Source organism: Odocoileus virginianus, unplaced genomic scaffold, assembly GCF_023699985.2.
Source record: "Odocoileus virginianus isolate 20LAN1187 ecotype Illinois unplaced genomic scaffold, Ovbor_1.2 Unplaced_Contig_23, whole genome shotgun sequence".
Classification (NCBI taxonomy): Eukaryota; Metazoa; Chordata; class Mammalia; order Artiodactyla; family Cervidae; genus Odocoileus; species Odocoileus virginianus.
The window spans coordinates 868,239-882,251 of NW_027224340.1; the positions used below are offsets into that span (position 1 = coordinate 868,239).

At 59.0% G+C, this 14,013-nt stretch overlaps 2 protein-coding genes across 2 annotated transcripts in view; both read left to right on the plus strand.

The window, feature by feature from the left end:
* EPPK1 (epiplakin 1) overlaps positions 1-2,711 on the plus strand; it is a 21,083-nt gene extending 18,372 nt beyond the window's left edge. The window contains exons 3-4 of the mRNA XM_070464443.1: positions 205-237; positions 1,469-2,711. Of these exons, the coding sequence (XP_070320544.1) occupies positions 205-237; positions 1,469-2,526 (1,091 nt within the window). The 3' untranslated portion in view covers positions 2,527-2,711. The remainder of the gene's footprint in view (positions 1-204; positions 238-1,468) is intronic.
* Positions 2,712-6,715: 4,004 nt separating this feature from the next.
* On the plus strand, positions 6,716-13,987 carry NRBP2 (nuclear receptor binding protein 2). Its single transcript, XM_020883640.2, has 18 exons — positions 6,716-7,122; positions 7,579-7,701; positions 7,769-7,870; positions 7,970-8,059; positions 8,212-8,252; positions 8,351-8,445; positions 8,603-8,626; positions 8,697-8,780; positions 8,852-8,907; positions 9,002-9,097; positions 10,053-10,185; positions 10,301-10,403; positions 10,505-10,555; positions 10,637-10,772; positions 11,690-11,743; positions 11,856-11,919; positions 12,010-12,065; positions 12,157-13,987. Exons 1-18 carry the CDS (start codon positions 7,000-7,002, stop codon positions 12,223-12,225), a joined length of 1,500 nt encoding a protein of 499 aa, XP_020739299.2. The 5' UTR covers positions 6,716-6,999; the 3' UTR covers positions 12,226-13,987.
* The last annotated feature ends 26 nt before the right edge of the window (positions 13,988-14,013 follow it).

The window sequence follows — 14,013 nt, forward strand, 5'->3', positions numbered from 1 at the left end:
CGGGCCGCCGCGGGACTGTCCCCTGGCCAGGACGCCGACGCCGACGCCGACGCCGACGCCGCCAGGGCCCTGCTGGAGCAGGCCCTGCGCGCCGCCACCATGGAGGTGCGCGTCGGGCGGTTCCAGGGCCGGCCCGTCTCCGTGTGGGAGGTCCTCTTCTCCTCCTACCTGAGCCAGGCCCGCCGGGACGAGCTGCTGGCCCAGCACGCGGCCGGCGCCCTGGCCCTGCCCGCCCTGGTCGCCGTCCTCACCCAGCTCATCGAGGAGACGGAGGAGCGGCTGAGCAAGGTGTCCTTCCGGGGCCTGAGGCGCCAGGTGTCGGCCTCCGAGCTGCACACGTCCGGGATCCTGGGCCCCGAGACCCTGCGGGACCTGGCCCAGGGCACCAAGACCCTGCAGGAGGTGACGGAGATGGACTCGGTGAAGCGCTACCTGGAGGGCACCAGCTGCATCGCGGGCGTGCTGGTCCCCGCCAAGGACGAGCCCGGGCGCCAGGAGAAGATGAGCATCTACCAGGCCATGTGGAAGGGCGTCCTGCGGCCGGGCACGGCCCTGGTGCTGCTGGAGGCGCAGGCGGCCACGGGCTTCGTCATCGACCCCGTGCGCAACCAGAAGCTGTCCGTGGAGGAGGCGGTGGCCGCGGGCGTGGTGGGCGGCGAGCTCCAGGAGAAGCTGCTGTCGGCCGAGCGCGCGGTCACCGGCTACACCGACCCCTACACCGGGCAGCAGATCTCCCTCTTCCAGGCCATGAAGAAGGACCTCATCGTGCGCGAGCACGGCATCCGCCTGCTGGAGGCCCAGATCGCCACGGGCGGCGTCATCGACCCCGTGCACAGCCACCGCGTGCCCGTGGACGTGGCCTACCAGCGCGGCTACTTCGACGAGGAGATGAACCGCGTGCTGGAGGACCCCGACCCCGACACGGGGCTCTACATGCTGCAGCTGGCCGGCCGGGGCTCCGCCCTCCACCAGCTGGGCGAGGAGCTGCGCGCCGCCCTGCGCGACACCCGCGTGACGCTGGGCGCGGGCCTCCCGCGGGGCCAGCCCGTCTCCGTGTGGGAGCTCCTCTTCTACCGGGAGGTGTCCGAGAGTCAGCGGCAGGACCTGCTGCGCCGGTACCGGGCGGGCTCGCTGACCGCGCAGGAGCTGGGCGCCGCCCTCGTCTCGCTGCTGGCCGAGGCCGAGGCCGAGGCCGAGGCCGAGGTTGGGGTCGCGCGCCGCGGCGCCCCGGACCCTCGGGGGGCGCTGCGTGCCGCCACCATGGAGGTCCGGCTGGGCCGCCTGCGGGGGCCCGCGGTGCCCGTGTGGGACGTGCTGGACTCCGGCTACGTGAGCGCCGCCACGCGGGAGCAGCTGCTGGCCCAGTTTGGGTCGGGGACGCTGGGCTTGCCCGCGCTGACCCGCAGGCTGACCACCATCATCGAGGAGGCTGAGGCGGCCCACGGGACCGAGCCCGCCCTCTCCCAAGGGGGCGGAGCCTCCGGGCAGCGGGCCGCCGCGGGACTGTCCCCTGGCCAGGACGCCGACGCCGACGCCGACGCCGACGCCGCCAGGGCCCTGCTGGAGCAGGCCCTGCGCGCCGCCACCATGGAGGTGCGCGTCGGGCGGTTCCAGGGCCGGCCCGTCTCCGTGTGGGAGGTCCTCTTCTCCTCCTACCTGAGCCAGGCCCGCCGGGACGAGCTGCTGGCCCAGCACGCGGCCGGCGCCCTGGCCCTGCCCGCCCTGGTCGCCGTCCTCACCCAGCTCATCGAGGAGACGGAGGAGCGGCTGAGCAAGGTGTCCTTCCGGGGCCTGAGGCGCCAGGTGTCGGCCTCCGAGCTGCACACGTCCGGGATCCTGGGCCCCGAGACCCTGCGGGACCTGGCCCAGGGCACCAAGACCCTGCAGGAGGTGACGGAGATGGACTCGGTGAAGCGCTACCTGGAGGGCACCAGCTGCATCGCGGGCGTGCTGGTCCCCGCCAAGGACGAGCCCGGGCGCCAGGAGAAGATGAGCATCTACCAGGCCATGTGGAAGGGCGTCCTGCGGCCGGGCACGGCCCTGGTGCTGCTGGAGGCGCAGGCGGCCACGGGCTTCGTCATCGACCCCGTGCGCAACCAGAAGCTGTCCGTGGAGGAGGCGGTGGCCGCGGGCGTGGTGGGCGGCGAGCTCCAGGAGAAGCTGCTGTCGGCCGAGCGCGCGGTCACCGGCTACACCGACCCCTACACCGGGCAGCAGATCTCCCTCTTCCAGGCCATGAAGAAGGACCTCATCGTGCGCGAGCACGGCATCCGCCTGCTGGAGGCCCAGATCGCCACGGGCGGCGTCATCGACCCCGTGCACAGCCACCGCGTGCCCGTGGACGTGGCCTACCAGCGCGGCTACTTCGACGAGGAGATGAACCGCGTGCTGGAGGACCCCAGCGACGACACCAAGGGCTTCTTCGACCCCAACACGCACGAGAACCTCACGTACGTGCAGCTGCTCCAGAGGGCTACTCCGGATCCTGAAACAGGGCTCTTATTTCTTTCTCTCACTGGAAAATGATCGTTCATTCGTGTTGAATAAAATTTTGTCTTCTGTTAAGAATACATAAGAATGTTTTTGAAAATTTTTTCTTGATATATCTGTTTAGTTTATTTTACTTCCATGTTAATTACCTTCATTTCTTTTCGCTAGTTTTTATTGTAATTGCTTATTTTTGTCTGTTTCCATTAAAGTTATGACCTTAATGTTCTTTTTTTCTGTTCAGTTTTGAATTACAGTTCTTTGAAATTTGTCCTGTGATACCTCTAGAATCTCCCTTATTTTGAGTCAAGGGTTCTCTCCTTTTTACGTATACCCATCTTAGTAGAGAGGGCTTCCCTGGTGGCTCAGGTGTTAAAAGCTTCTGCGTGCAATGTGGGAGACCCAGGTTCAATCCCTGGATTGAATATCCCCTTGAGAATGAAATGATAACCCACTGTGGTACTCTTGCCTGGAAAATGACATGGTTGGGGAAGCCTGGCAGGCTATAGACCTTGAGCAACGAGCTGGATACGACTGAGTGACTTTACTTTCACTTTTTACTACAGCAGATGCTATGCATGATTGGTTACAATCCCATTTCATCTAAATGGACTTCTTCATATTGATTTAGTTTCTGGTTTGACTAAACCATTTTCTGTCAATTTCTTGCTTTCGTAAATGCTCGTGGCTCTCATTTTGCTGTCCTCCTACCCTGGTTTTCTATGCTAGTGCTGTGCTTTGCAGAGGCTGGGCTCATTCTGTCACTGGATGCTGCTCTCCCTGTTAGTCTGACCTCCTGTGTGTTCCCATCAGATTTGTTTGGTGGTATGGCCTTTACAGTGATCAGTTATCACTTCCTTCCTCAGTGATCAGTGCAAAAAATAGAGGAAAACAATAGAATGGGAAAGACTAGAGATTTCAAGAAAATTAGAGCTACCAAGGGAACATTTCATGCGAAGATGGGCTCAATAAAGGACAGAAAGGGTATGGACCTAACAGAAGCAGAATATATTAAGAAGAGGTGGTAAGAATACACACAAGTGTACAAGAAAGTTCTTCATGACCCAGATAATCATGATGGTGTGACCCCTCACCTAGAACCGGACATTCTGGAATGTGAAGTCAAGTAGGCCTTAGAAAGCATCACTGCGAACAAAGCTAGTGGAGGTGATAGAATTCCAGCTGAGCTATTTCAAATCCTGAAAGATGATGCTGTGAAAGTGCTGCACTCAATATACCAGCAAATTTGGAAAACTCAGCAGTGGCCACAGGACTGGAAAAGGTCAGTTTTCATTCCAATCCCAAAGAAAGGTAATGCCAAAGAATGCTCAAACTACCGCACAATTGCACTCATCTCACATGTTAGTAAAGTAATGCTCAAAATTCTCCAAGCCAGGCTTCAGCAATACGTGAACCATGATTTCCAGATGTTCAGTCTGGTTTTAGAAAAGGCAGAGGAACCAGAGATCAAATTGCCAACATCTGCTGGATCACTGAAAAAGCAAGAGAGTTCCAGAAAAACATATATTTCTGCTTAATGACTATGCCAAAGCCTTCAACTGTGTGGATCACAATAAACTGTGGAAAATTCTTCGAGAAGTGGGAATACCAGACCACCTGACATGCCTCTTGAGAAAACTGTATGCAGGTCAGGAAGCAACCGTTACAACTGGACATGGAACAACAGACTGGTTCCAAATAGGAAAAGGAGTATGTCAAGACTGTATATATTGTCACCCTGCTTATTTAGTTTATATGTAGAGTAGTACATCATGAGAAATGCTGGGCTGGATGAAGCACAAGCTGGAATCAAGATTGCCGGGAGAAATATCAATAACCTCAGATATGCAGATGACACCACCCTTATGGCAGAAAGTGAAGAAGAACTAAAGAGCCTTTTGATGAAAGTGAAAGAGGAGAGTGAAAAAGTTGGCTTAAAGCTCAGTATTCAAAAAATTAAGAACATGGCATACAATCACATCACTTCATGGCCAATAGATGTGGAAACGGTGGCTGACTTTATTTTTTAGGGCTCCAAAATCACTGCAGATGGTGACTGCAGTCATGAAATTGAAAGATGCTTACTCCTTGGAAGAAAAGTTATGACCAACCTAGACAGCATATTAAAAAGCAGAGACATTGTCAACATAGGTCCATCTTGTCAAGGCTATGGTTTTCCAATAGTCATGTGTGGATGTGAGAGTTGGACTATAAAGAAAGCTGAGCACTGAAGAATTGATGCTTTTGAACTGTGGTGTTGGAGAAGACTCTTGAGAGTCCCTTGGACTGCAAGGAGATCAAACCAGTCAATCCTAAAGGAGATCAGTCCTGAGTGTTCATTGGAAGTCCTGATGTTGAAGCTCAAGCTCTAATACTTTGCCTACCTGATGTGAAGAGCTGACTCAGTTGAAAAGACCCTGATGCTGGGAAAGATTGAAGGCAGGAGAAGAAGGGGACAACAGAGGATGAGATGGATTGATGGCATCACTGACTCAATGGACATGAGTATACTCTAGTAGTTCGTGATGGACAGGGAGGCTTGCCATGCTGCAGTTCATGCGGTCTCAAAGAGTCGGACACAACTGAGCGACTAAACTGAACTGAACTGATGGCCTTTACAACGGCTTCCCTGGTTGCTCAGTGGTAAAGAATCTACCTACCAATGCAGAAGTTGCAGGTTCAGGCTCTGGGGTTGGAAGATTCCCTGTAGGAGCAACTGGCAACCCCTTACAGTATTCTTACCTGGAGAATTCCATGGACAGAAGCCTCATAGGCGACAGTCTTTAGGGCCACTGAGTCGAACATGACTGAACATGCATGTACCCCACTCCACTCCATGGCTTTTACAGTTTACAAGGAATTGTTTGTATGTCAACAAAGCTCTCTTCTTTGATTTCAGCTTTTTGAAAGTTCTTCCACAAAATTCTCTCTCCTTATTATAGATAAAAGATATTAAACAAGGACAATAAGCATTGATAACCTAAGGTGACATACAGCCATATCCAGCATGGTCTCTGCTTCCCATGGGTTTAGGTCTAAGTCTTGGATGATCCTGGAACTTCAGACATTGATCACAGAGTGCTAGTTGGCACAGGTGGCACTGGGCCAAGTCTTCCTGGTCCCTCCATTTTCACAGAGTTCTGAGCAGTGAGTGGTATTTTTTCAGGATCACCTTGGGTGAGTGGAGTGTGGAACGTGGGAGCTTTGCTCGTCCCATTAGGATGACAGCAGTGGAGTTAAGTCTGTGCAGAATGTGGGGGAGAAAGGTGTTGTAGGTGACTCCGAGACCAGCAGGACTGAAGGCATTTGGACCAAACTGGGGACACTGGAGCTCAGGGTTGAGAGAAAGTGGGTACCTGTGTCCACAGCGTTTCCCCCCAGAAAGAGAAAGTGAAGGGTGAGTGGGAACCCAGCAGGTGAGAGGAAGGAGATAGTAGGAAAGTAGTAAAAGTGAAGTGAAGTCGCTCCATTGTGTCCGATTTTCTGCGACCCTGTGGACTGTAGCCTACCAGGCTTCTCCATGGGATTTTCCACAGTACCAGAGTGGGTTGCCATTTCCTTCTCCAGGTGATCTTCCCCGACCCAGGGATCAAACCAGGTCTCCCGCATTGCAGGCAGACGCTTTACCCTCTGAGCCACCAGGGAAGCCCAGGAAAGTAGTAGGGGTCACTAATTACAGTGTACCGCTTGCGTATTTTTCTGTCACCTTAAGAGACCCTCTCATGTGTTCCTTAAGGGAGGAGGGACGGACGCTTCTCTGTGGCCTGACCTCAGACCCTCGTGGTGCAACCCCGGGCTGCGTGGGCTGCCCCTCGACCTGCTCCTCGCTGGCTTCACCCCAAGGCGGGAGCCTGGGGCCCATGCCAGGTTTCCCGATGTGCTTGACGGAGTGTGGCGCGGATGCGGTGCAGGAAGTACGAGCGGCTTCCAGAGCTGGGCAGGACCAGGGCGCGCACGGCAGCGCGCGTTCGGGGAGGCCCCGACGGATCTGGCCTCAGGCCGCCACGGGAACCCCCGCGCCCGGGTAGCCGGGCTAAGGCTGGTTCCTGGGCAGCCGAGAACTGCGCGTCCCAGCAGAAGCTGGCTGGGACCCAGGCGGGCGGGGCCTCTAGAGGGGCGGGGCTGTTGACTGGAGGGCGGGGCCCGAGATGCAGTGGGCAGGGCCTTAGTGGGTGTGGCGGGGCGGGGGGCGGGGCTCCACTCGGTGGGGCTCGGGGCGGGGACAGGTGGGGCTTCCGCGGGCCGCGGCGAGGGCTCTGCCTTGTGCGTGGAGCCTCAGCTTCGGCTCCGGCCCGGGGAGGCGGCTTCGGCGGGGCAGGCGGGCTCCACCCCCCGGGCCGGCCGCGTGCTCGCGCCTCCCAATTCCCAGAACCAGGGTGGGGGCTCGAAGGGGTGGTGGCGGCTGCTCCGCTTCCAGCTGGGCGTCTGGGCGCGGGGCCAGGACGGGCGGAGAGCGGCGGCGGCGCAGGGCGGCGGATCGCGCGTAGGGCGGTGGCCTGGACCGGCCGAGCCATGGCGGCCCCGGAGCTGGTGCCGAGGCGGGGCCGGGAGCGGGAACGGGAGGACGAGAGTGAGGACGAGAGCGATATTCTGGAAGAGAGCCCGTGCGGCCGCTGGCAGAAGCGGCGGGAGCAGGTGGGCACAGCAGGGCGGGGCGGATCGCCGCCCACCTCGGGCGGAGGGGTCCTGGGGCCACGCGGGGCCGTGCACACTCTGGGCGAGCCAGGAGGCCGAGAACCTGCCCGAAGCCTCGCGCAGACGGCCTCCTCGATGCGTGCTCGCACTCCTTTAGCCTGGCCCCCACCCTGGTGAGAAATCCCCTCTTCCTTGAGGGCCAGTCTCTCGAGATCACCTCCCCATGCCTCTGAGACCACCTGTTAGCCTCCTGGGAACCATCCTCAAAAAAACCCAAAGCATGCCCCAAATCTCCACAACCCAGCCCCAGGGATACCACGCCTCTGCTCCTGGGTCCCCAGCTTCTCCCTGGAGCGCCAGTGCCTGCCTCACACCCTCCGGCTGGTGGATAGGATGTGAGCAGGGACTGAGCCTCCCCTGACCACCTCACTCATGCCCCGCCACCCCCACCCCCAGGTGAATCAGGGAAACATGCCGGGGGTCCAGAGCACGTTCCTGGCCATGGACACTGAGGAGGGGGTGGAGGTGGTGTGGAACGAGTTGCACTTTGCTGACAGGAAGGCCTTCTTGGTCCACGAGGTAAGGCCCGCTGCCCGACCCCCCTCACCCCCCCCATCATCCTGGTGACTGTACCCCCCTTTCCCAGGAGAAGATCCAGACCATGTTTGAGCAGCTGGCGCTGGTAGACCACCCCAATATCGTCAAGCTGCACAAGTACTGGCTGGATGCCTCAGAGTCCCGAGCGCGGGTGAGCCCCTGGTTGGGCCATGGGGTGGTGGGGCACCAGTGGGCGGCGTGGGAGTGGGCACCCACTGTTGGTGGAGCCCGTGAGTTTGCCGCCTTGCAGGTCATCTTCATCACAGAGTACGTGTCGTCAGGCAGCCTCAAGCAATTCCTCAAAAAGACCAAGAAGAACCACAAGGCCATGAATGCCAGGGTATGCAAGTGGGCTGGCATGGGTCAGGGCCAGGCTGGGGTCCGGGTGCTGTTGGGGACAGAGATGGTGAGGGGCACAGGGCAGGGCTGGGACAGGTGGCCCAGGCCCAGCTGCCTTTCGGAGCCCACCTCATGGAGTCCGTCCACCGCCAGGCCTGGAAGCGCTGGTGCACACAGATCCTGTCTGCACTCAGGTGAGGGCCTGGGCTTGTCCTAACACCTGCCTGCGATCTCCCCCGCACACCCCGCCTCCTGGCACCCCTGACCCAGCTCCACCGGCTCTCTCCTCCAGCTTCCTGCACGCCTGCAGCCCCCCCATCATCCACGGGAACCTGACCAGCGACACCATCTTCATCCAGCACAACGGCCTCATCAAGATTGGCTCCGGTGCTGGCGGGGTGGAGGGGGCAGCGGGGAGGAGGGGTCGGTGGGGAGGCACAGGGGAGGCCGGGCTGGGCGGGACCTGTTGGGAACACAGGGCCGACGATGCTGCGCACCCCATCACGTTGACGCCTGCACTTTCTCCCCGTGGGGACCGGCTCAGTGTGGCACCGGATCTTCTCCAACGGTGCGTGGGGACTCTGGGGGATGGGGGGCCGTGGAGAGGCCCGGTCTGCTCACCCCCTGCTCTCCCGTAGCACTCCCCGATGATCTTCGAAGTCCCATCCGTGTTGAGCGGGAGGAACCTCGGAACCTGCACTTCTTCCCGCCAGAGTATGGAGGTGAATCCAGGAGGCCCCCACCCTGCCCCCCGCATCCGCCTTACCCATCCTGACCTGCTCTCCTCTTTCAGAGGTTGCTGATGGCACTGCTGTGGACATCTTCTCATTTGGGATGTGTGCACTAGAGGTACTAACCCAGTGTAGCCTGGGGCCCTCCTCCCAGCTAGCTCCCCCAACCCCACCCATCCCTTCCCCCTGCCTGACCTTGCCCTGCCCCCCAGATGGCTGTCCTGGAGATCCAAGCCAATGGGGACACCCGGGTCACAGAGGAGGCCATCACTCGTGCCAGGCACTCGCTGAGTGACCCCAACATGCGGGTAAGCAACACGCCCTGCCCCTGTGAGTTGGCTGTCAGTGTTCCAGGCTGGGCAGTGAGGAGCCTCAGGCAGGCCTGCAGATGGCACAGGTCAGAGCCAGGCCCTCTGCACCAGCCCTTCCCTTGCAAAGAGGGCCTTACCGGGCGTGTTGCAGGGCAGACCTTATGGCATGAGGGCACATCCTGAGCACAAAGAGATGCTTTCAGTGTGGGTGCAGTGTTTATGCCAGTTTTATAAAGAAACAGGTTCGGAGAGCCTTTAACGTGAATGGTGGAGCCAGTGTGCATCTAGGTCTGCCCGACTCCACAGCCCTGCCTGTGAGCTTTCAGGAGACAGGCTGAGAGGATGCCAGGGGGCAAGGTGGGTGGGAGCAGAGGGCATATGCTTGGAAGCTGCAGCCACAACCTCTGTGGCCAGACTTCAGCGACTACCTGGCTTAACCCACAGCCTCTGGGAGTGGTGGGGCCTGGGTGGGACTGAGACAGATGTGGGGCCAGAATGGACCCAGAGGCAGTGAGGGCCTGCATGTGGGGCAAGGGAGGCACCCCTCAAGGCCATCTGCAGAGCTGGGCCTGGCCTGCAGCACCAAAAGTAGGGCAGGCAGGTGGGCTCAGGCTGGGCCTCTCTGACCTCGGGCCCAGGCTGATCTGCCAGTGCTCTTCCCAGTCCCGGGCTCCAAGGCAGGGGCTGGTGTCCGTCCTCAGCGTGCAGCCTTCATCTGTCACTTGGGGATGACTGTGCCAGCCCCCACAGAAACTGAGGTGGGGCTGCCTACTGGAAGGAATGCACAGGCAGCTCCGGGCCCTGGGAAGAGTCCACTGTCCTGTTTGAAGAACCAGGTCCTGGCCTGGCGGCTAACAGGATGCCTCTCCCTGTGCTGGAAGCTGCATGAAGGCTCCCAGGGGCTTGGGGCAAGAGCAGAGAGGCTGCACCCACTTCCACCCCCTGTCCACAGGAGTTCATCCTCTCCTGCCTGGCCCGGGACCCTGCCCGCCGGCCCTCTGCCCACAGCCTCCTCTTCCACCGCGTGCTGTTCGAGGTGCACTCACTGAAGCTTTTGGCTGCCCACTGCTTCATCCAGCACCAGTGTGAGGGGCAGGTCGGCCTGGGGGTGGGCCAGGGCCTGTGGTCGGGCTGAGGAAGGAGGCCTGGCAGGACCCCATGCTTCAGGGCCCGCCGCCTGTGTGCTCCCGCGGCCCACAGACCTCATGCCTGAGAATGTGGTGGAGGAAAAGACCAAGGCGATGGACCCACACGCGGTCCTGGCGGAGATTCCTCGCCTCCCCCGGCCCCCGCTACAGTGGCGGTGAGTGACCTGCAGCCCAGAGGCCTCCCTGCTCCCCACCAGCCAGCCATGCCCCACTGGCCGGGCCAGCCATCCTCACATTCTTCTTACACCCACGCCAGGTACTCAGAAGTCTCCTGCTTAGAGCTCGACAAGTTCCTGGAGGACGTCAGGTGAGGGCTGGAGTGAGCCTGGGGAGGGACAACTGTCGGGCCTGAGCCCCCAGCTGGCACCAGCCTGCGCCGTGTCCCTAGGAATGGGATCTACCCGCTGATGAACTTCACTGCTGCCCGGCCCCTGGGGCTGCCTCGTGTGCTGGCCCCGCCCCCCGAGGAAGCCCCGAAGGCCAAGACCCCAACACCAGAGCCTTTTGACTCAGAGACCAGAAAGGTAAGCCTCCACCCCTGCTGCACAGGCCTGCCCACTGCCCAGACGGGCTCTCTTACCAGGGGCTTCAAGTCTTCCGGGCCAGCTCTCTTCTAGGCTGCCAGAGGCCAAGTCCTGACTGATCACTCTGTGGAGCCTGGGGGCAGTAGTACAAGCTGAGATACACCCCTCTCCCAGAGGCTCCGCAGGGAAAGGCTCCTGCAGACCCTTGCCCCACACACGCCACCGCTCTGACCCCCCTCCTTGGCTTGCGGATTCCCTGACATCTGTGCCCTGGTGTCTCCTCCAGGGTCCTCAGGTCCTGGGATTCCCCTGGCCCCTCCTCCTGCAAGGCTCCCCCCTGGCCAGGGGCCTCCTGGGCAGCCTCAGCCCCTCTCCCTCTCCACGTCCATACCCACTGGTCTCCAGAGGCTGTGGCTCTGGCCTTGGGTGTGTCTCTATGGTTACTGCCCTGATCTAGGCTTCCTCTGTTCCCCACCGGGATGCTACACCAGCCCCTTTTCTGATCGCCTGCCACTGGCTTCCCTCCACAGTGCAGCTAGAATTCTTGTTGTGGGTGGGGGCACAGTCGTGCGTTCTCAGCCCCCACTCTGAGGCCTGGTCTTGCTGGCATTCTGGGCTCCGCTGTCCTGTTCCTGAGGACCTCGCTCTTCCTTCCCTTCCAGAGCTTGTCCAGGTGTCCTCTCCACCTGTGAAAACATCCTAAAGCATCTTCCAGCTTCAGCATCTAACCCTCTCAAAGTTTCCTTAACTCAGCAGGCTCCTAGCAGTGAGATGTGCTTTCTAGTTTGCCCTTAGAGATTTTTCCCACCTCTGGTTTTTACCAGATGCTGCCCGGCCCCTTTGAGGCAGCATTTACCCTTGCTGCCAGAGGTTGAGGTCCAGCCTTTGAGTAACCTTGGCCTGCATCTCCCCCGCAGGTGATCCAGATGCAGTGTAACCTGGAGAGGAGCGAGGACCAGGCGCGCTGGCACGTGAGCTTGGGGTGGGGGTGGGGGGCTGCTGCCGGCAGAGACACCGGGTGTGGGAGAAGAGGGACGGGGCCGACCCCGAGCCCACCACACCCTCCTGCCTCCGCCTCCTCAGCTCACTCTGCTCCTGGTGCTGGAGGACCGGCTGCATCGGCAGCTCACCTATGACCTGCTCCCAAGTAGGCCAGGGGGCGGAGGTGGCCCCCGGGTGGGGGTGGGAGCGGGTGGGTAGCACTGCGGGTCTCACGCTCCCGCCTCCCCTGCCGCAGCCGACAGTGCCCAAGACCTGGCCGCTGAGCTGGTGCACTATGGCTTCGTCCACGAGGTGAGGTGTGCGGGCCAGGTGCGGCCAGCCTGGGAGGGCGGCAGGGTGGGCCGCGCCCCTCCGTCCCCCATGCCTCCCTCCCGTCCTGCAGGATGATCGGCTGAAGCTGGCTGCCTTCCTGGACAGCACCTTTCTCAAATACCGTGGAGCTCAGCCGTGACCTTGATCCGCGCACCTCAGGGCCCCAAGCCCCCTGGAAGCCAACCTCCTGGCTCCCTGGGGAAGCTTGGCACTGGCCCCTGCAGTTGGGTGGGGAACCAGGGTCTCTGTCTGCCCTTGTGCCTGCTAGTGAGAACCTCCCCTCGCATAGCTCCCTGCAGCCCTGGGGTGGGGCTGAGGGTGGCGGGGTCGGGCCCACCGGGGTGGGCTGGGGGGACAGGTTAGCTGGTGCATGTCCTTAGGAGCAGGATGCCCCGTGCAGCCAGCTTCCACAATTTCCTGGCCGTGTGGTCATGAAGGGGCTGCCCCACAGGGAACCACGCATAGTGCTGGGGGCTGAGGCGTGGGGGTCAGCCCTGGACAGCTGTGCGCCCAGGGAAACACTCCATTGCAAGTTGGTGCCACTGACCCACACGAGGAACCACCACCTTAAACTGATGGTAAAGCACCTGCAGCTGTCGGGCACCACGCTAGGCAAGGGGCGGGGCCATGACCTGGAAGCTCCTGTGGCTCTTGTCCCCGCCCCCCCATCCAGGGCAGACCCACTTCCAAGCCCCTCTCTGGCTCCTGCAACCCCCACAAAGGGCTGTTCTCTGTCCGAGTTCCCTGGCCAGAGTGGTCCATGTGGGATGCCCTCCCTGCTCCTCCCCAGCTCCCCCCAACTCGTGCTACCTCCCTGGGTCCTGGGGATATCAGTGCCCCTTCCATTTGCGAATGTAGTTAATCACTCTTGAACATTTAAAACCGCATGTATAAATTTAGCACGTTCAGGTTTCTAAGTGTTTGAGATGTCAAACAAGAAAAGCCTACCACTGTATTAGTTCTCTGTTGTTGCTGTAGGTCTTTACCACAAACTCAGTGGCTTAAACCAACACATTAGTTCTGGGGTCAGAAATCTGGTGCAGATCCCATCAGACTAACATCAAGGTGTTGTCACTCCTTTCTGGAGGTTCTTGGGGAGAAACTATTTCCTACTCCTTCAGGTTGTTGGCCTGCAGGTGTCAGGAGCACATGGGGCATTGGGCAGGAATTCAGTTCCTTGCAGCGGTGGGCCCAAGGTTCCCATTCCCATGACTGCTTAAACTGAAGGCCATTCTCAGCTTCTGGAGGCTGCCAGATCCCTTGGCTCATGGCCTCCTCCTCCATCTTCAAAGCCAGAAACATCGCATTGAATCTTTCTCCTGAACTGTGTGTCTGGTTTTCTGCAGCCAGGAAAGCTTCATGTGGTTAGGTTGGGTCCACCTGGATAATCCAGGATAATCTCCCATCTCATGGTCCTTAATCTTAATCATATGTGCAAAATACTTTTCACCAAGTAAAGTAATATTCCCAGGTTCTGGCGGTTAGGACACGGACATCTTTGTCATCCCACCTGCCACATCACCCCAACCAAAACCCCAAACCAACACCCCTTACCAAGACATGTCAGATACATTCCATTTTAAATGTTCCAGTACTCTACAAAATTATTCAAGTTCTTACATCTTTTCAGTTTAAAGTTACGCTTTAAAATAACTTACACATCTACTTGGAAATCCTGATGCCAAGCTGTCTGATTCTGCATCATCTGAAACAGTTGGGAGTGTCCAATGCATAACAGATTGTGCCAGAGATTAAATTGAACTCAAAAGGATCAGTACTAGCACTGCTTCATTTAATGTCTGTTGAGGTTTTCATTTTAATTTTTATCTCTTCAAGGTGACAAACATATTATTTTAAAAATGGAATTTTTTAGGCCAATAATAAATAACTAATAAATACAATGCCTAACTCTGATCCTTTGCAAATT

Bases quoted from the DNA above. Each gene is read 5' to 3' on its own strand.
- NRBP2 (XM_020883640.2), top strand. From the start codon at position 7,000: ATGGCGGCCCCGGAGCTGGTGCCGAGGCGGGGCCGGGAGCGGGAACGG. The intron at 8,253-8,350 runs GTGAGGGCCTGG...TCTCTCCTCCAG, and splicing joins CAGATCCTGTCTGCACTCAG to CTTCCTGCACGCCTGCAGCC. The intron at 10,186-10,300 runs GTGAGGGGCAGG...CGCGGCCCACAG, and splicing joins CTGCTTCATCCAGCACCAGT to ACCTCATGCCTGAGAATGTG.